Source organism: Bacillus rossius, assembly GCF_032445375.1.
Source record: "Bacillus rossius redtenbacheri isolate Brsri chromosome 4 unlocalized genomic scaffold, Brsri_v3 Brsri_v3_scf4_2, whole genome shotgun sequence".
In the NCBI taxonomy this organism is placed as follows: domain Eukaryota; kingdom Metazoa; phylum Arthropoda; class Insecta; order Phasmatodea; family Bacillidae; genus Bacillus; species Bacillus rossius.
Window position 1 is genome coordinate 10697119 of NW_026962011.1, and position 21961 is coordinate 10719079.

At 37.4% G+C, this 21961-nt stretch overlaps 2 protein-coding genes across 3 annotated transcripts in view; one reads left to right on the plus strand and one right to left on the minus strand.

The window, feature by feature from the left end:
* Positions 1-2235: 2235 nt before the first annotated feature.
* The window catches only part of LOC134542286 (organic cation transporter protein-like), a 63990-nt gene continuing 44264 nt past the window's right edge, over positions 2236-21961 (plus strand). The window contains exons 1-5 of one of the 2 annotated variants that reach the window (XM_063386432.1): positions 2236-4788; positions 15529-15679; positions 17298-17529; positions 20084-20187; positions 21172-21326. In XM_063386432.1, the coding sequence (XP_063242502.1) occupies positions 15534-15679; positions 17298-17529; positions 20084-20187; positions 21172-21326 (637 nt within the window). In that variant the 5' untranslated portion in view covers positions 2236-4788; positions 15529-15533. Of the gene's footprint in view, positions 4789-10948; positions 11118-15528; positions 15680-17297; positions 17530-20083; positions 20188-21171; positions 21327-21961 lie in introns of those variants that run through there. The other variant, XM_063386430.1, reaches the window with a different exon arrangement.
* LOC134541920 (uncharacterized) lies at positions 5634-8443 on the minus strand. Its single transcript, XM_063385665.1, has 2 exons — positions 8414-8443; positions 5634-7944 (listed from the first exon to the last, which is right to left on the minus strand). Exon 2 carries the CDS (start codon positions 7939-7941, stop codon positions 6133-6135), a length of 1809 nt encoding a protein of 602 aa, XP_063241735.1. The 5' UTR covers positions 7942-7944; positions 8414-8443; the 3' UTR covers positions 5634-6132.

The window sequence follows — 21961 nt, forward strand, 5'->3', positions numbered from 1 at the left end:
TTATATTTTTAATTTATGTTGTAACATCTCCAATATTTCCTTCCAACATAAACTGCCAACATAACTTAGGGGAAAAAAAAGTAATAATTACATAGCATGATGATGTGAAAGCTACAGGTAACAAATTCTGGTAACTGCACTGGCCAGCAATGAGTGTGTGTTCCAGGAGCAAGGAGTCTGTGCAAAATGGTCAGTTATAAATATGTATACACAAAAATAATAACATTACAAATGTTCGTAAAATCAGCTTAGATGGTATCAGGTAAAGAAAAGAGCAAATAAATGTTCTAAGATACACAAAAACTTTTAAAAATTAATTCAAAATAGCATTTATATTGATGTAGGGTAGTCACCATATGAACATGAAAATGGATGTGTAAATGAGAAAGGCAATTACTTGCCGCATCCTTCTTGGGATTTCTAAGAGTAGATTTCCGTGTCTTTTATCTGTGTTAAATTTATATTTTCAAATGCAATACTACCTAATAATAGACATATTCAAGTTGCTAAATAGCAAGTCATGCTTGTTATGGGCAGTCAGGTGACCCTTGAATTTTTTCTAGTTTTTGAGATTCATTAGCTGCTCCATCCATGCATGCCACTGTAAATTTCTGTCATTTTCTTCAAATTAAAAAAAAAAAAAGGAAACGAGTTCCTATGTAACTACCTTTCTGGCAGACGAAGTTATGCATTCATTTGATAATGATGGCCAGATTTCAATTGGCCAGCTGGTTTTCTTGAGATGTAATTTCAAGTCATGCTTAAAGAAATACCATGTTTTATCCCATAGTCGTCACACATTTTATTCTAAAATAAAGTTTACAAATTAGCAATGTGACTTTTGCTATATAAAAAAAAACCTTTTTGTTAGGTGAAGTTATTTTTAAAAGCAAAACATAATCATGGAAAGTATGGTTATTTAAAAAGTATATTATGCAAAAGCACCCCAAACAATTAAAAATAATAAGTCATGCAACAAAAACATAGTTTGTTCAGCTTTAATAGAAAAATGAAAACCATGACCTAAACGTGAGATGGAACTAACGCATAACTATCGTAGTACACATCACGAGAAAGCGCGGGCTATCAATTTCAATATTTGACTAAGTGCTGGGCTGGCTACATTTTTATAAGCGGTACACAGCAGTGACGAAGATTAAAAGATGGTTATAACGTTGGAAACATCTTTAAGAGAAAATTTACTCATCAAACAACTTCGTATTTCTGTTAATTAAATAAGTAAGCGGTAATATCGGAATGAACATTAGATTTCAACTTTAATATACTCTGTTTTATACAGGAAAACTACCTACACAACGTGCTCTGAATCTAACATTGGGACAAAAAACATGCGACAATTTTGCAATAAATTCATGCAAGACGTTCCCGCATAATGCAAGCAGATGATTGGTTGAAATATATAAAGCAACAGCGTGTGGCAGACTGCAAAGGGTTTTACGGATATTTATAAAGTATCAAAATATGTTCAAAAAGCTCAAACAAAAAAGTCACAAATGTACAACACAAAAAATGGTAAGTTTAATTTGATTGCCTATTAGTACTTGCAAGTAAAGAAAGTGCATTTTAAATTGGAACAAATTAAGGTTCTAGAATTGTGGCTAACCTAGGATTTCTTATTTCTGTGTTTCGAACATGCATACATACTTAAGTGTATGACTACGCTACTGTTTTCTCTTCGACAAAATCTCCTTGTATTACAGTTTAACTAATATAACTTTTTACTTTTTTTTTGGTGGTTTAGAAAAGTATCTCAAATGAAGTTTAATTTTTGAGTTTTGTTAGTGCTAAAGCCTAAGTTTTATGGTTTTTCGTTGAGAAATATTAAAGATTTTGTTAAATATTTTTGTGAATGCTGTACATGTCTCTAGTTCTTGCGTAAATATATACAATTACCTAATGTGTATCAGTACAAGAAACCATGTTATTGGAACTACTAAACCTATATTACTTTAGCAGTAGTGGAAAAAATTATCTGATTGCGTAGCCTAAATTTCATTTGGTGTGGACATGTTTGAAAATTTAATTTTAAGTTTTGTCACCATCTAATTATCACAATACTATCAATATGAATAAAAAAACTCATGGTGTCTTGAAAACTCATGTTTCTATGTATGTAGTTGTTTTAGTCACATCTGTATGGCATCAGATTTTAACTGTTTTAATTTGCATAACTATTCATTATTATAAAGATTTTTCTTACTTTACGTTTACCATATGCTTAATAAAAACCATACACTAGCAACTGCTAAATTTTTTACGTAGTAAATTTTGGTTAAATTGAAGTGTTTTAAAATAAAACCTGAATTAGTTTGGAATTCTGTTACACTAACCATTAAGAATAAGGTAGTGAAACATTGATAATTATATAGGTAACTGTGTTGTGTAAATAATGAATGTTAGCTATATTAATAATGTTAAGGATTCAGAAAGGAATGTAGTACTATGTGTCAATACTACAGAATATTACTGTAGCAATATTATTTTTTTTTGATTTACGACTTCATTTTTGTAAAAATTGAAGTCAACCTTAAGTAACTGCTAACATATTAATAATTTATTGGACTCTCTTGTAATATTCTTAATGCCAGTTACATTAGGTCCATCTTACAAAACTATCAGTTAATCTTGTCTGTTGAAATCGCTCTATTGCAATTCTTGTATTCTGTTGGCATTGGTTGGCACTACTGCAGCTGTCCCTGTCAGTTGTACTCACTAGAGGCTTCACGCAAACATTGGACATCTGCTCTAAATGCTGCTGGCATTAGACAAACAAGACTGACACAGTGTTGCTATTGTTTAACAGCCTCTCTACAGTGCCATTGTGTTGATTATCTGCAATAAGAGTACAAGGCATAAGTATCTTGTTAGTTCAGAAGAGACAACATTTGTCGATGCCGTGGCTCTCTGTGTTGTATGTGTTTCATCTCCATCTATTTATGAGAATGTGGCCTGAGCTCTGCACATAACTGGATTTTTATTACATGGGTAAGTAAAGACCTCAGTTCCTATTAAGCATGTTGAATAATTACTGATCAAGAGTTAAAAACCAATTTTAAATTGAACGGGGGAAATGAATTAATTAACACAGTAACCCAGAATATGCAGTATATTTTAATACAAGTGATCATGGAGTTTCTGCTCTGTGTCATGTGAAATTTTGATGTGACCAAAGAGTTTTCAACAATAGATAGTGATGTTAGTAGGTAGGTAATTACTGAAGATGTATTTAGCTGAACAGTGAATTTGTCATTGTTCAGCAGAGCTGAATGTTTGAAGGCAGATGTGTTACATTTCATCACTTATTCTAAGTGACTGGTCAAATCAATTGCTTTTCCCTGTCCACGGTCATATAGAAAGGTCTGCCAACTTCCTATTCTTCTCCTTGGCGTGTCTTGTAATTTTACCGCATTTGTCAGTTAAATTTGATGCTTGTGATCCAGTAATGTTCTTAAATATAAATATTTAAATTACAGGTCTACCTAGTGGTCCAGTGGCCTTTTGGGTTATGGCTGTAAACAAAACAAACTTCTCTGTGATTGGAAAACAAAGAAAAGAAGCATTTTAAAGAACTAACCTTGCATGAATATCAAAATGTATAAAAACAGACATTTGTGTTTTAAACATGCATTTGACATTTTAAAAATGGTTATGTGAGAATTGTGATTGATTGGCTTCCACATTCTCAACATTTCAACTTTAACTGAAAATGTGGTAAAATTACAAGTTATTGTTATGCATTAAACGATGTTTTATGAGCATGACAGAATCACAAATAATATTAAAATATAATTGTGAAACTCCCTTTAAACCCAATGTTAAGTCAGGGCTAAGCCACTACTAGTGCCGTTATTTTCAAACTGCAGTGAGCTTCAGTATAAAGTAATTTATGTGTCCGTTAAGTAGGCCCTATGTCCTGAGGGTATTCCGAGCGGATGTTCTGTAAGAATGTCTGTAGGATATCTACAAAAAAAATATTGTAGACACATACACAAATTAATTGCACAAACTTAAGTCCAACTTTATGGAAATCCTAGATTGTGTATAGTTTGTCATTAACAATATACCTATTAGGATACAGGAAACAACAAAAAAGGGGGTAGTCTGTAAAGTCGGATTACGGACGATAATTTTACGTGATAACGTCATAAGAAAACATTGATGAAAAATTGCATACCTTAACCTGTTTGATATTATAGAAGATTTTCTCGCACGGTGGTTGGCCGGTTCTTGCACGCTCGGCTCAGGCGGAACGTGACAATGAGTCATGCTTTTTCGTGCGTGCAGCCAGTGTTCATCGATTTATAAGACGATATCACGTCAAAAAGGTATTTTTCAAATATATACAGTCGCCATCGTGTTTTCCTGAACCTTCGAGCGGTTAAGGTACCTAATGGTTTGTTAGCGATAACATAAATACAATTTGACATTTACATTGGTATTGTCTTGTTTCAATGACTTGTGTTGAACTTCTGGACAGTTGTACACACATTCCACTCTACTTTAAAACTTGTTTTTTTGCATGTAGATGCTAGAAAACCCAAATACAGATGATAATGAACACTTAATGACACATTGTCTTTTTCGTGTGCTAAACTTATCTCGGGGTGCACGAGATTAGAATTAAGCGTCTGCAAGACTGTCTGTTGTCTGTAGATAAAGATTTTTTTTCTCGTTATCAAGATGGTGAGAACAGACAAGAGGCCTACCAAGCATGGAGGCTCTGTAGTCCGAGAAAACGTTATCCAGAGGCTGTCGGTGAACGTAGAGGTCAGTGCCGTTGCTTGTCTGTTAGAAGCTCTGTTTGCTGTTTGTGATGTAATCCATGAAAACGACACATTGGAGGGCCCCAGGGCCCTGGGACAACCTGTACGATAGTTTATTCGCTAATTTATTTTAACGTGACAATGTCTAATAAATCAATGAACGCCGACTGCACGCACGAAAAAGGATGACTTTTTTTTTTTAATTGTTTGAATGGTTAACGGCTTTCGCGCACAACCAGAACTAAATCATTCCAATCTTTATCATTTCGTAGCAATCATATCTCTTACTGTAAATAAACATCCATGCCTTACCCGGGACTCGAACCCAGAACCCCTCGCACCGTAAGCCGGTGTGCATCCGACTACGCTACGGAGGTCGGCAAAAAGGATGACTCATTGTCCCGTTACGCTCTTTGTACGCTTGCGCCGCATCTATCTCTCTTCCACTCGATTGGAACAACCATCGATTTGACTTTTGCAGGCACATTAAACTTGAAACACTCCCATTCGTTTCCTACTTTTCCTATCATCGTCCTATCCTTGAATAACACTGATTGGAAGAAGTTAAATAGCAAAAACCCCGCACTTTCCTCAACAAAAGCAGTTTGGCATCTGTCGGTTCAGGATGGAAATATTACCTGATATGACCAAAATTATTATCATAAAATATAATACTAAAAAAGTATAATATTATAAAATAATTTAGAAAATGGCATAAAAAAATTCGGGTGGGGGGGGGGGGGGACACCTCTGGTACACGCATATATGAAGGTCGCTATATAACTGCTCTTTCGTTATATTTGCACAATTTGTAGTAAAACTATAAAAAAACAGTTGGAAATTGCCGGATTTGCGTGGAATTACTTAGGCGTCTGTTGTACCAAGCTCTCTGTCCCGGGCAGGTGGATAGAGCTAACTTCTGCTCAGTAAATTTTACAAGTGAGATTTTCATCATAAAAGCTTTTCAAATAATCTGATAACTTATATTGTGTTTCTATACTTTCCGTAGATGTGTTAGTGGAAGGGCATTGATATAAGGTAGGTTACCCTAAGTTCGCCACCTTAAGAAACTTTTAATTTTAAAATGTGGAAATATTTTTTTGTCAAACTATGTAGGTATTTTATTGTAAAAGAAATATATCAAGGCACCATAAAATGGATGTGAAGCCAAAGAATACTGTATGCGCACTTGTATACACATAAGAAATTGTGTGTCTACAAATGGCGAACTTAGGGTACATATGTACCATAAGTTCGCCACATGATAATCAAAGATAAAACATACAAACTGAACAACTACTTCCAGTACCTATGTAAACATTCTACATGCGGTTACTTAAACATCCCACTATACTTCACATGTAGGACACACAAATACTTGTTTGTCATGTTTGGTAAGTCCAACACACTCTTCATGCACAAACCGTTTACACAAACTGCAACCCCTCATGTCTATCACTCTATCTTCTTTGCACAAAAAGCAGTACCAACTCTCTTGATGCAGTGATTTCTTAGTTACAGAAGATCTTCGAGGTGAAGTGTAAAGTTTTGTTGGATTTTCTTTGGAACCAACAGCTTTGGACTTCTTGGGAGGATTCTTCTGGTTGTGTGCTGATGGTGATGCGGAGAGATGGACATTTTTGGAGCTGCAGGGAATGGATTGATTGTTTGAGTTCACAAACAACGATTTTTGCACTTCTACTGCTCGACTGTTAATTGCTGGATGGTTTCTTTTGGCTGGTTGGGAATTTCTGGCAGGTGTACTAAGGATTTCTGAGAATAAGACATTCGATTGCTGGTTCCGAGTACCATTGTCTCCATGCAAGTTATCACTGTCCCATGCACTGCTATTATCTGTTTCTTCAGAGTCATTGTGTGGTTCATCCTCGTGGTGGTTCCGTATGGCTTCTTGATGTTGAGCTGGCTCAGGAAAAGGTGGCAAGGTTACTCTTGGTACTGTGGTGGTTTCACTTGGCGCGAAAGCTTGTTCCGGAATTCTGTTTGGATTAAATGGGAAAATTCCACAAGCTTCAAATCCAGCTTTAATATTTTTTGGAATTGTAGACTTCTCCCATACGGGTGAAAACACATAACCAAAGTGCTGCTTGTTGAATACTCGATCCTCATATGTTGTCCAGAATTTCATAAGTTCCTCATCCCAGTAAGCTTCAAATGGGCCAAAAACTGATTTGTCCATCGGCTGGAGCTCGTGGGTGGTGTTACTGGGTAAACATAACAGTGAAACACCCACATTGTCAGCTGCCTCGACTATGGAATAATCTAAGTGACACTTGGCTCCATCCATGATTAGAAGGCATGGTCCTGCAGACTTGTAACGGCTGAAGTGATGCAGCCACTTCACAAATGTTTCAGATGTCATTGAACCCTTCGCTGTCATCTCTACTACACTTCCAGCTGGCAAGTTGTCAGCCCACTCTGGCTTCAAGCGTTGTCCCTTGAAAAGGATCATAGGCGGTATAACATTGCCCAGTGCATTGCCACATGACACAATAGTTACATTTTCACCATGTTCTTTACCACGGAAATGTACTCTGCGAGAGCCTGTCTTGGCAAGTACGAAAGGCTGTCGATGTAAACTGAGACGACAACCTTTCTCATCTACATTGTAAATTCGTTCAGGCATGTGTGCAATATCAAGCTTTGTCATTACATCCTTCAGTGTTCGGAAGTAATCATTCACTATAAACTTATTTATTTTTTGTGCCCGAGCCTCATTAAGATGTTGTGCCTTCCTTCTAGCGATTTCAGGATGTCTCTGGAGAAAACCTTTAAGCCATTTCCTGCCAGCATACCCTTTCATAACACTGAATTGCTGCTTTATCCTATTTTTTTCGCAAAAGGTGTAAACACATTTCCTTAAGACTTTAACAGTCAAGGGAAAGCCTACATCTGCTAATCGCGTTATTCTAGCAACCAACTGTACTTCTTGCTCACCTGTCAGGACTGTAGGGCGTCCATTTTTCTTTTTGTTCCAAACTTGAGATTTGACATAACCTCCTAATGTTCGGCGCGGTATGTTATATCGCTTACTTGCTCCCAATATACTGATCTTCTTGCTTCTGATCATGGCCAAAGCCTTGTCCAAATCCTCCTTGGACCATTTGCAATATTTTCCACGCAGAGTACTTTTATCCATGGCCTGAAACAATGTTTTAAATACCAGCAGTGAATAATGGAGTTTATGATTATAAAAAGAAACAAGTAAAATATAAGTTCATGAATGTTTTATTAAATAACTACACACTCCAAATATTTATCCAAAATTATGAGTTATTTATTTTTTAATAATTTTAAAATACATAAATTAATATCATGTAATTATATTTACCAATGCAAAATGATTTTCAAACCTCTTGACACTTTTTTAGGTATTGAGTAACTGACAGAGGTAAGTTTGTCATACTGTTCCTAAGTTCGCCACATTACATGCTATGGTGGCGAAATTAAGAACACATACACGATTTTCTAAAATAATGAACCATTAAACATTTTTTCATAAATCCACACAACTATTTATTTCATCATAAAGTACACAGAAAACTCTTTTAAAATATATATGGAACTTTAAATTAATTAAAACGATTAATATATCACAAATGGATACTTACAGAACAATTTTTATATCGTGATGAGCATTTTCTACAATATGGCGACTATCGCGACACTGGCAACGGAACTGCCATAGATGTTGTAAAGGTTAAAGCTTTAGAGGTGTAAATATATATGCTTGCTGCCACCTGTTGGCCCACATCAGTACTTTTTTTTTAGGGCAGGTGGCGAATTTTGGCACACTGGCGAACTTAGGGCAACCTACCTTATGTACTCTGAGTAGGTACTTCATTACTTGAATACATTTCGTTTAACAGTTTTGTCGATTGGTAAGCACTGTAATTAGAGTAAAGGGTTTGGTTAGGTACAGTCAGTTACATTTTGAATGTCTTGGGTTAGATATAAATTAAAAATCTTAAGTCAGGTGAAATAATAAAATGCTTAGGTTAGGAAATAGGTAGATGTTTCAGGTAACCTAAACATGTTTACTTTTCACCTAACCAAAGACAACAGCATTCTAAATGTAACTGACCTTACTTAGCCAAACACTTCACTCTAATTGAAATAATAAACATGGCAATTATCAATCAACATCACTATTATACCAGGGATTAAATGTAGGTATGTTAAGTAACGAAGAGCTCCAAATATTGCAATGCCCCTCCACAATGATGGTAAGTATATTAAAAAAAAAAGTTTCCAGATTTTTTAAAAGATTTTTATGCAAAGTCTCACATGTACAATTTTACCCTTACATTAGGGTGACCAAACGTCCCGTAAAAACGGGATTGTCCCGTTTTTTAACGATCGTACACGGGTTCCCGAAAAAGTCTCCCGGGACGCCTAAATGTCCCGTATTTACGTTGGGTTCATAATATACTTTTGTCGCGCCTCTCCTCGGGCCGTCTTCCCCTCTCCTCGACAGTTGAATTTTTGAAGATATGCCAGTATGTGTTTGCGATCCCTGCCCATAATGGTAATACTGAAAGAATCTTTTCGCTTATGAACATTCAATGGACGGATGAAAGGAACAAGATGGGAGTGGATACCCTTTCTGCAATCTTGCAGGTACTCTACAATTTAAAAATGGACTGTTCTAGTTTTTACAACTTTATATTGGAAAAGAAAGAGGTTTTAAAATTGGCTGGAACGAAAGAAAAATATCCCCAATTTTAATACTAAAGATTTTTTACATAACTTTGACTAACAATTTTATTTATCTTGTTTAATTATGTTTTGAAGTATGTCATAATACAGTATATATAATAAGTATTCACTGCAAAATTGTTTTTATCTATTATAGGTCTCAAATTAGCAAAAAAGAGCATGTTTCAATGATTACGTCTCGACGGAGGCCCTCGGACCCCCTAGCTGGAGGGTATCGCCCCCAAACCCTCCTCGGATGTGTCCCGTTTTTTCAAGTTTATGATTTGGTCACCCTACCTTAATGGATAATTGAAGATAAATTTAAACTTTACATTACCGCTCAACATAAGAGCTCAGTCTCTAAAATATGAATTTTTAAATATACATCATTATATATTTTTAAAAAAATACGAACTAACTTCTCTTCACCTAACTCCCCCCTTTTTTTTTCAGGATGGAAATAAAAGCGGTACTTTTGAATAACAGAACTAAATTTTTATACTGTGTTACAGTGTAACTTAACCTAATATAAGAAATATGCAATAGCGCATAAGCACTCAAATAAAAACAACACATGAAAACACTAACATCACATATCATTTTTCTTATAAATAGCAAATGCTGACCACCGCACATACACTTTCGCGTGATTAAGATCGAGTATTTTGAGACATTAAAATTTTACATCCCAAAACATCGGTTTGGTTTAAAATCAACATTCCTTCACTTTTTAACATGCCTTATTTAATATTTAACCCCATTAATGAGCAATTAATGATGAATTTCACAAGATATTTTGTTTTGTTACTTACCTCTCTTTCAAATTCTTATGAACACGAAGAAAAAAAAATTCGAATTTTTGGGATATGATGGGCATCCTTAAGCAGCACATTTCCTACCATCCATATAATTATTGCTAATGCCAGATAAATAGCAAAGGTTAATGTTACCATAAGGAATTATATCGAAGTCAGAAAACAGCTTTTTTAATTATCAATAAACATAAATTTCAAAAAAAAACTTGATATGATAGCGCTTCTAGTTTTCACTCGCGGAAACACATCGTACACACGTAGCACATATAAGATTCATACTCATGGCCATAGTGAGCTCCGCAGCTCCGAACTGCTGGAGTACCAAATCTGGGATCGAAGCCACGACCCACGTTACGTCAGAGCGACTCCTCGATCACGACCACTGCTATCATGGCTAGCTCGTGTTACAATACACAGGTAAAATTACAAATATGTATAGTTCATAAACAGTGCTGCAGTTTGATCGCATTAATTTCATTATTGCAGTATGATGGGTGAGCGCTTGCGTATTTAATTTAAAGGCTACGCCGTGGGAAGCCGGAAAACGACAATCTTAGAGGCAACTTTTATAATTTTTTTATGTGTTTACTCGCCAGTCCGTTTGCAGCACTGGTTTCAACTGCAGACACTGTCGAACCGACTGAATGTCAGACCAGTCGTGGGTAGGTCGTGGCTGGTAGCGGACGCAGTCTCGTGTTGTGACGTGAAGCATGATGGGAGTATAATAGCACCGAGTATCACGCCGAGGTTGCCCCGCTAAAATTACTTACGGCGATGGCCACGTGCCAGTACTTAACCAAAGGTAGGTTTTAGAATTAGTCGTGTTTATTATTTGGGTGCTGTCGTAGTTTTGAAATTGGCATACATCACTTAGTAACATAGCTTAAAAACACGCCAGATTAGCTGGAACGTTTGTTTCATAATATGTAACTTGCTGAATTATTCTTAATGCATGATACCTTAGTTAATCTGTGATTCCAACTTTGTGTGGTTAATCTGCAGTGAAATGGTATAAAGAATACGGTCTTAAAACTAAAACTAAATATTATTACGAGACATATTTATTTAAATCTGATTTGATTAAATTTTGCTAGACGTGGCATTATTATCGGGAAAAAAAATTAGAAGGTACTTTATAAGATTTAATGTTGAATTTATTTGCTGATGTACCAACCAATCTCACTCAATGATGCAATATAATTTCATTCACTACTTGACATGCAGCTCACTTTGTTCTAGGGAGTTGAATTAAGGACTGTGCAACTGTTAAAATTGGTTCTACAGTTTATAACCGTTTTAAGTTGTAGGGTTTGTGATATCTTTGACTTGCGTGCGATTTTTTTGTGTGTTGCGTTCAACGCTTTTGCTAAGTTCATAAACCCAGCCTAAAGTCGTCCGCTGGATACCAGTAGTAATCAAGCTCTTAGTCGGGGGAAAGTATTGTCTGTCGTTTCAAATGTGTCGAACTTATTTGGTAAGAAAAATATTTTAATCACATCACGTTCGTGGCATCGCCTCCTTGGTAGCTAGTATATACTCCACCAAAGCGCGCGTTACACTGAACAGTCCTACGGGACTCTAGGTATGTACCACGACACGCGCGTTGGAACCGGCGTTGAGCAATACCGCGTGTAAGCATACGTATGCTTTCTTCTACACATCTACACCTAGGTATTTTTCTAACGCGATTTACAACGCTCCATATGTACTAGGAATAATGGTAGCATGGGCGCTGCAACCATGGGGAGGGGGGGGGGGTTGTTATTCCTTATAACATGAGGGCATTATTAGTAAGGGAGTAAGAGGACGACTTGTTTTCGTCTACATGTCACCGCCGAGCTCTTGCCGGCCGCACAGGACTTAAAACAACTAAATCAAATACATTGTGTGGTTTAGAAGAAGTGAGCGAACTAACGGACGCGTATAGCGATTTTGTTTTATACTGTTTAATAAAGACTAACTGATGTGACCGTGCTTTGCTACGGAATAAGTATTACTAGCAGAAAATTTAATCAAATTTTGAAAATTTACAAATCCACCCACCCACTCCCATTCAGACTCTCTGGAGTTTATTTCGGTAAAATTTCAAGTTTATTATTTCAAGTTTTATACTTCCGGAGAATTCGTAATGAGTGAGTCTGTGAGTGGTATTTCGCTTATACACACATATAAAACACATTGATTGATTGTTCCACTTGCAATGGCTTCCACCCGATGGCAAGGAGCCCCCCCCCCCCCCCCTTCTTTCTACACCCAGTTTCTGAAGCTTCTTCAAGTCCTTTCCTTTTCTCACATCTCAAAACAACAAAAAATGTATTGCAAATATTTTTTTCCTCTTTCACAATCCATCGACACCAAGAAGCACGTTAAAATAACAATTCCATATAGCAGTAAAAAAGTGCGTTTGATGTCAATGATAAATTGATTTTATATAGACTTTGAACATTTGGTTATTAGCATAGTCTAGTTGATTATTTTTACTGCTATGATAATGTTATTTCATTTTATATGTAATATTACTATATTTCTATTTATTGATTTTATGGAGAAAAAAAATCTCCTAGGACAAAATATCCAGATTTTAAGTTAGGAAATTGTATAGTGTGACTGAAAGTGTTAAGTCAGTAGCATGCCATTAGCAGGAACATTTTCGTTACCAATACATTTTTATTCCTTTATTAACTTCGATAAAAATGTGGGAACTTTTTCCGAGCCAAAGGTTTTGCTTATGTCGTATTAGTTGTGCAGAACATTTCATTGCGGCGTCGCACCCGGTAGACAGGACTGTGTGATCTACGAACGTCTTAAAGCCCTCGCACAGTCGTGACTCCAGACAAAGTGAAGTATTCCTCAATTTGACTAACTCGGGACTCATAAACAGTATCACGTAATGAGCCGTGATAGGTTTGACGACCAGTTATGCTTGTGTTGTAACCGACTGTGGGGTCTGGGGTAGATCGCCGTGTTGTAGTGAAAGCCAATTATGTTGCTAACCGGCCTAAATGTATGTTGGCAATTTTGTAAACCATCTTATTCGGTTTAAAAGTCGGTTTATGAACCACAAGCCAGTGTTAAGGGAGTTGATTTTAGGCACATCATTTGGTGCGTATCAAATTCTTTCCCTCAGGAGATATAGACTATCTGAATCACAAAGCATATAAATCATAAATTTCGTAATTTATATTACATAAACGCAAGGAGACATTCAGTGCGATTTCTTGAAATTTCTACTCCTTCAATTGCGGAAAATATCGATTATTTTAACAACTAAAATAGTGTTACAACTGGGAAAACCGTTTCGTAAAGGATATCCCAATAAATTAATTATGCTTTGAACGGTGGCGATAAGTCAATCGCTCCATCGAAGAAGTAGGTCCAAAATCTGTAATCAGACTTGCACAATACAACCAGCTGGAACCTATTTGAGTAAGTAATGTATAAACAGTTGTTAAAATGTACTGCCCTATAGTACGAGTGCTGGATGCATTGAATTGTTTTACGAATTAAATTAATTTTCAAGCAATAAAAGATTTCTTTATTGAGCATTAAAACACTCCTTTAAACTTATATAATTTTTAACGAATACAGTAAACAATTACGACGTAGAAGGCATTAGTAACCAATAAGTAAAATAATTGTTACACTATGTTACACTCTAGATTTAAAATTATCAGTCTGTAAGATGTAGGCTCGAGAGTTTTGGAGGGGGGATGATTTCAACTGTAATAATACTGTCAATAGGCACTAACAAATGGTCGTTGACACACTCTAATGGATTGATATCAGCCTTACGGGGCCCACCTCGTCAGGGGTGTATGCGTGTTAGTGAGGCGGGATAAGCGCGACGCCGCTGGTATTTCTAACGCGGTATAGCCTCCAAGTCCAAGATTATGTACTGGCGCCAGGGGCGTAGCCAGGGGGGGGGGTTAGGGGTTCAACCCCCTCCCCCTTAGCACCAAATCTTTAATTAATTTCTTATTCATCACTCAAACAAATTTCATATTAAAATTAATAACAATTTTACCATTACAATATTTAAATTTAAGTACCGAAAACTGCTAAAATAGCACTATTTTACACCTTAAAATCCAAGTTTTCCCGGGGGAGGACCCCGGGACCAACCGCTTTAATAGGGGTGGGGGGGGGGGGGGGGGCATGCTTCTTAACACCACCCATACACAAATCCTGGCTACGCCACTGACTGGCGCGCAATATTTTCGTCGTCACAGGATAACTGGGAAATATGAGCGGTGACCGTAACATTTTATGGCCGAGAAATGAAGATAAAGGTGTAATGCAAGTCCCTTAAGTGCTTTCAAGAATCTGTACTGGCTGTTTTATGGCTAAAAATTACTCGGAAAACGCGTCTGAGCAATTTCAACTCTTCTAAAAATACAGTTAAAAAACTTAATCCGAAATCAAAAGTACGTTTCGGCCCTCAGCGAACTTTTAAATGCTTTTCGTAAGCAGACCCCACTCGGATATCTTGAGTAGTTTTGAAATGGCGTTGTTTTTCCTGAAGCTGAAAACAATCTGTTTCCACTGTTATTCACACAACCAATGTATTTGCTACCATATGCCATATACCATATATCGGGCCCCCCTGAATGCGGGTTGTTTTACCACTGCGCCACATTCCTTTGCGAATGAGTTACGAAACAGACTCCTAGAACGCGAAGAGGGACGTGTGCGCATTACTTCAGTACATCAGGCCATGGAATCAAATGGTCGCCCCTTCAAGGTTGTCCACGGTACGCCGGTGAGAATAAGGGCGACGAGAAGTCTCATGCGCGAGGCAGTGTCACCCTTCGTACAGCTCTGTAACAAGCAGGTTCGCTCCAGCGGGAGCGCAAGGGCGCTAAGGGCGACACTGGCTCGCTCGTCGCGTGCCTCTTCGTCTCTACGCGCGAGGCATTAAACTGTCGTGCAGTGGTTTCCATCGGCAAGGTGTTTCCATGGCCATCTGATGGTTTTCTTTTAAGCCGCTTTCAATATTTTAGGCCACAGTGTTTATGTCCAGAACCGCGCGTGAAAACACCCGTTTGAGCCATTTCGAATGTCAAGCATATTCACATAAAAAAAAGTACATTATTAATCAAAGTTCATGAATTCGAAGTTCATTGATTTCTTGAAGGAATTTCTTCGGTAATGAATGAGTTTTCATGACGGTTTCGTTGAAGATTGAGTTCGAACTCTGATGTTTTTTGTTCCAGAGAAAATGATGAATGTGGACAAGGCTTTGGAAGAGCTGGGCTCTTGGGGGAGGTTCCAGTTGATCAACTACAGCTTGATTTGTCTGCCGATCATATTCACCGCGATGTTCAGCCTTTGCTACGTCTTCACAGCTGGCTTGGTGCCGCACAGGTAGGCTACTGCAGAGTCGAGTCACTGCATTGGTGTCATTGTTTGTGTAACCACAGACGAGTTCGGAATCAGCGAGGCCTCGATTACGATGGGAGAGTTGACCAACCACTCGTCGCGTCGCGTCGGTGAAAAAAGAACTCTCGAGAATGCGAGCATGTAGTCGAAAACACAGGGCGAGTGAAACTCCCTTGTTGGTTTTTAAAACATTTTCTGCATAGGGGGTAACTAATTCGTTGAAAAATTACATTGGGGGACTTCTACAATCAATCACTCTACGCATAGTGAGTTATGCGCATTCATATTTCTGCTTCAATATGTCTTGTATATGTACCTACAGGCAGTGTTGTTAAAAGTACTCGGAAAAAGTAATTGGGCTCAATTACAATTACTGTGGTGATAATGTAACTAATTACAAGTAAAAATTACTTTATATAGAAGTAATCATTAAAATTACAATTACTTTCCGCTACCATTTTAAAACTGACCTACGATTCAATTTTTTTACACTTTGTTACATTAATAAACATACATACATATATGTTTGGTTAAAAAAAATGATTTCATGTAATGATTAAATTTATTATCTTTAATTAAATGAATAATATTTGAGTACAAACTTGCTTGAATAACATCAAAAGACTTCATACAAGTAGCTACCTGTAATAAAAGTAACACTCTTTAAATTTTGGAATTGACCTTACGAAACAATTGCATTTTAAAGTTCTCATCAGATAGATTCCCTCTCTTGATGGCAAAAACATCTTTACCAACACTAAAAAGACGCTCAACGGGAGCACTTGACGGTAGCGATGTGTTAAATTTTAAAAATGCAGATTTTAGGATAGGGTAATGTTGGAGACACTGCAAGTCACTTTGGATCTTCATTTTTGATCATAGATGTTGTGCATACGATCGTAGCACTAGAAGCGTAAAATTATAAACTTTACTAACACAAAAGTGTATGATCTTGTTCTTAATTGTATTCATTATACGTTCCGAGAATAAAAGTAACGGCAAGTAAATATAAAGTATCGATTACCTTAATGTATCGATTACAATTAATGTTATTTATTCCGATTACAAGTACGAATTACATTTTTTAAATGTAATTCGTTACAAGTATAAATTACTTGAAAAGTAATCGTTACAAGTAATCCGATTACTTGTAATTCGTTACTTACCAACACTGCCTACAGGTTAGATTTATATTTTAGATGCATTCTGTGTCCGTCGTTGAAGTCAACGATGGCCATGGCACGTGGCTAATGTTGGATTTAGACCTAATCTTGTCTGCGCGCCAGGACATAATTTGCTTAACATTCGCTAACAGAACTATTAGTTAAACACATGTAAACAATGGAATGTGTGTTTGTTTACAAACGGTACGTCTACAGTCAACCTATTTTTAGTTAAAATTGCTGCAAGTATTTTGAAACATGTATTAAAATGCTTTGGAAATGAAATGTGGAAACCTGCTGATACTTGGGGCGCGGGCAGTAGCGGCTCAAGCCCCCTCCACAAGCATCTGAGTCCACTATTGTTTTAGTGTTTGCCTTGATAAAGCCTAGCCTCAGCTGGGTCAAGCCCCTCCTGGATGCGCCACTGGGCGCGGGTGCAGGTGCCTGGTTCCCGAGTGCGACGGCGCGAGACCGCGCTACGCGGAGGAGTGGCTGGCCTTCGCCGTGCCGTCCCGCGGCGAGGGTGGCGCGCCCAGCGGCTGCCTGCGGTACCTCGCGGCCTCGCCCGCTCCCGGGCCACCCCGCTGCGCGCCGGCCGCCTTCTCGCGCAACGCCACGGCGCCGTGCGGCCGCTGGGTGTTCGAGGACTCCGAGACCACCGTGGCTAGCGAGGTGCTGCAGGCCGCGTGCCGCGGGCAGAGTTCCGAGTCTCACCGACCGGTGCTTCACAACGTCTTGGAAGTTATTATTATTGTTAATAATGAAATATTTAAGACAGAACATTGGGGGTTTTTGATTATGTTTAATTGTATGAAATTCTGCAACACAACCCCTGCGAATTTGGTCGCTGTAGCAACATTATTTCACTGAAATAATTAAGGGCAGTAATAGGTCACGTCACAAAAATATATGGAAAATGAAGGTGTTTACTCTCAATTAATTCAATGAAATAATTTCGTTATAGCGACAAAGTCACGATGGTTGTAGAACTTTATTCAATTAGACATAATGCAGATGCTTAGTGTTCTATCTTAAATACTTTCTTTATTATTTGCAATAACAAATGGTTCAGTTTCAACTTCAAAGATTTATACCAGTCTTGGGTATGTGATGTTCTAATTTTATTTTGTCGTGATGAATATGCAGCCGAAGTGTGTCGGCCGAATTCAGACTCGTTCTGTATATATACGTATGTGTATGTGTATGTGTATATATATATATATACACATATATATATACACACACACACATATATATACACACACACACACACACCTACACACAAATCTTACGTATCAAGTACTGTGGGTTGATTCCCAACACCCTGGAATGACTCATATTCGAAGTATGTCTGTTCAAAATTTGTTGTTTCCAAGTAAAACTAAATAAATGTACAAAAGTGCCCATGAAACTTAAGAATTAAATTTAATGGTAATATTGTTAAGAAGTTTGATGTTAATTCAGTGTGCATTATGGTTCTTATTTTTTGTATATATATTAACCAATATTATAAAAACAAACTTATCAATGGAAGTGGAAATGGCACCCTTTGAACAGGCACCCTAGATGGTTCGGAACCTATGATCTTGTAGGTTGTGAGCTAGCGTCAGTTTGGGGTGACGAAGGTGACTGTTCTGATGCGAGTGTTGGTTCAGGGACGTGTTGCGTCGGATGCTGATGGCGCAGACGGGTGGGGTTGATCTGCCCCACTAAGTATGCATGTTGAAAATTTGAGGAAAGACAGGAAGTCAAGAAAAACATTTATCATTTATATTTATTCGTGCACACACTTGCTTGTCTTGACACTGGTAACGACGTTAGTCTTTGTCATTTCTTTCCTCTCAAAGTTGACACTTCTCAAAAGTAGCTCCAATGGTCCCCATTTCCCAAATGTCTCTTGTAAAGCATCAAATGCCGTTTATTTACGAACACTCAACAACCAGAAGTTGTTTACGTACAGTTGTAGAAGGATACGTAAACACAACCTTTGATAACTGTCAGATTTGAGATAAGTTGCACTTTCAGTCTATATTCCATTCCATGTAGTATTAGGAGGAATTACAGTAGACCAACACATCCGTGTGCGTCATCCGTCGTTCACGTGACATGCAGCCAGTCGAATGGCCCGAAAAATTCAATCCGTCCATCCATCCGTCCGTCCGTCCGTCCGTCCGTCGGTCGAAAGCTGGGCAAGCTCTGACTTTTACGGACGGACGGATACAGGCCTGTGGTTTTTTTATAGTTCATTCAGAACATTGCGGTTTTTAAAGCTTGTGTTCTAACAATTTAATCACGACTCTGAATTTTTCCGAGGAAATGCTGATACAATACGTAAATAAACACAACATAAATAGCAAATAACATCTATATAAATCTCCGAAAGAAAAACATGGATTGTTGGTAGCACTTATTTGGGAAAATATTCTGGCGGACGGATGAAGTGAAGTTGTAAATCGCTTGGCTAAATGCGTAGCGTTGACGGACGTAAGAATGACGGACGATTGGATGATGGACGGAGGCGACGGGCTATTGTAATTCCGCATTTACATGAACACTTTTGAAGTCATCCGATGCAAAAAAAATCACTATAGCTAACTGGGTATCAAACGAACCTATTCTTATTCCAGTACACAAGCAATTAGGTCGACGATAAAAAAAGATAAAAAAAATTCCTATGATTGATTTTTTTGTCTATGTACATTAGAAAAATATTTAGTGTGAAAGTAACCAAAAAAAAATAACTTTCGCCTTGCTTGACTTATTCATACACGTAACTAGATATGACTATGCTACTGAGTCGGATGGCGAAAGGATACTTAATGAGCTTTAGCAGGGCTCGCGAAAAATGTTCACCCACGCGTGAACCAACTATAAGGATATTTTAGGATATAAATCGTTTGGCCTCTATGGAATGTTAATAGCACAAAGAATGTTAATGCGACATTTTTCAAGGCCACAAGATAGCAAAATATACTACTTAATTCTGTCAACATTTTGGCATGACAATACTTTGTCATACAAAATTGTAAATGTTCTTCCACTACTTTTTTTTATTCTCTAATCAAATTTCCATTACGTGTGAAAAGATGGTTTGCACAATGAGCTACATACTTTGAAGTAACTGGGAAATAAGTGAAAATGGTTATGTAAGCTTAGTTTTCTTTGTACGATTTTTTTGTAGTGCGTGGTTATATAAAAAATAATATAAACCTTAACATGTTTGCAGTTTGGCATTGCTTGCGACAACGAATGGAAGCGAACAGTGGTGGGAACTGTTTACGCTATTGGCCAGTTCATTGGCATGCCAATTGCAGGAGTTGTGTCTGACAGGTAATAATGTTATTGAATAATTTCCATCAATAACTTTTTTAGAAAATTAAAATAAATATTTAATACTGATATTATTTTTAATTTAATAAGTTTATGATTTTCTATTAATATTGATTTGTAGTTATCTCTTTTTTTTCGTACTAGGTGTACCACAATGTCTTTTTTCTTCCCAACCTTATGAAAATAGCAATAGCTACTAGTTACTCAAATTTAATTACAGTAAAAACTTAACGGATAGTTTTAATGGTCTAAACTAAGGAGCATGTTAATATAATTTTTGATGGGAGTCGGAAAGCAGGTGGGATTCCTACCGTTTGTTTTCCTATGTCCCTGTACAATTAAATACTACGATGGTCATTCCTATGAAACTTTTTAATTCAAACATCAAAGGTTACTTGAAAATATAAAGTATTGTACACTACATTTTCTTAAGTATTCGTTTGGATGAAATTTTATTGAGCTTTGACTTATGTACTGCCCCATGCAAATTGCGGGCTATTTGTAAAACAATAATTTTTTTTTTTGTTATTGCAGGTTGGCCATTTTATCATAATTGAATTAATATAAATATGGTGGTACAATCATTTAATCGTTAAGAAAAACTGTGAGATAGCTACGCAGTTTAATACATTATAATGCTTTGTCACGATATTAAAATCTAAAGCATTAACCACAGAGAACATTGCTGTCAGTAAAATTTAGCTGGCCTTCTTGTAAAATTCACTCTGCAATATTCAGTAATTCTTTGAAAGAGTTTCATCTAGTCAGTGGAGATAAGATGCATTGTTACATATACACGTTTATAAGATGAAAATATAATACCGACTTTAAAATTTGTGATTTTATTTTGCTCTCGAAAAATTCTTTGCCATAATATAGTTATAGAAAACGCCACCAGCCTCGTATTGAACGGAAGTTGGCGGATTTGATGAAGTTGACGTGGTATAAAACTTACATGGTGAGGGTTTTTTTTTCTTCTTTCAGGATTGGACGTAAGACGATTCTTGTAAGCGGCTTGGTCCTGGTGAGCTTGGTAGGACTGGCTCGCTCGATGGCCTGGAGCTACGAGAGCTACCTCTTCTTGTCGTTCCTCGATGCCGTGGCGGGCTCCGGGGTGTACACGTCGTGCTTCGTCCTCGGTACGTACCGCGCCCTTCCTCGCGGCCGTGTTGTTGCACCTGCGCAAGTTGCTCACACGTATCGCCAACTTAATGAACCTTATGGTTTTGAATTTATTATTTTAATTTGTTTGCAAGTTTTTCCGTTTCTAAGCATGGTTCTAAAGGGCCCCCATACACGCTCGGTTTATCTGTCAGTTTACCTCAATCCTGATCTGAAGAATAAAGTGAACGATTAACTGAACTGGGCGTCTGTTATTTCACCTCAGTTTTTCAATCAGTATCTGCAATTTTTCCTTCAGTTGTGTCCCATTCTCCGGAAAGATGAGAGAAGGTTGTAAACGGTTTTTTTTTTTTGTTACCGCTTCGCGATTAGCATATTGTTCAATCCAGGAGTGCATCTATCGTGGGAGTCTTTTTAAACGTATTGTCGTAGTAACTATTCTTCAAATCTCACAGCTAAAGAAGCAACGTGTACGTTTGAATAAATGAACAAAGGCTCTCTCTTCGTTTCCTATGCGGCCACCGCGGAGTTGCCCGCGCAACTGACAGGACTGAAGGATCACCCGAGAGAACTGACAGCTGACCGCCGCCGGCGGGAGCTGAGGTCTCGCCGGACAGAACTGCGCAGTTACAACAGGTGACCGTTCAGATAT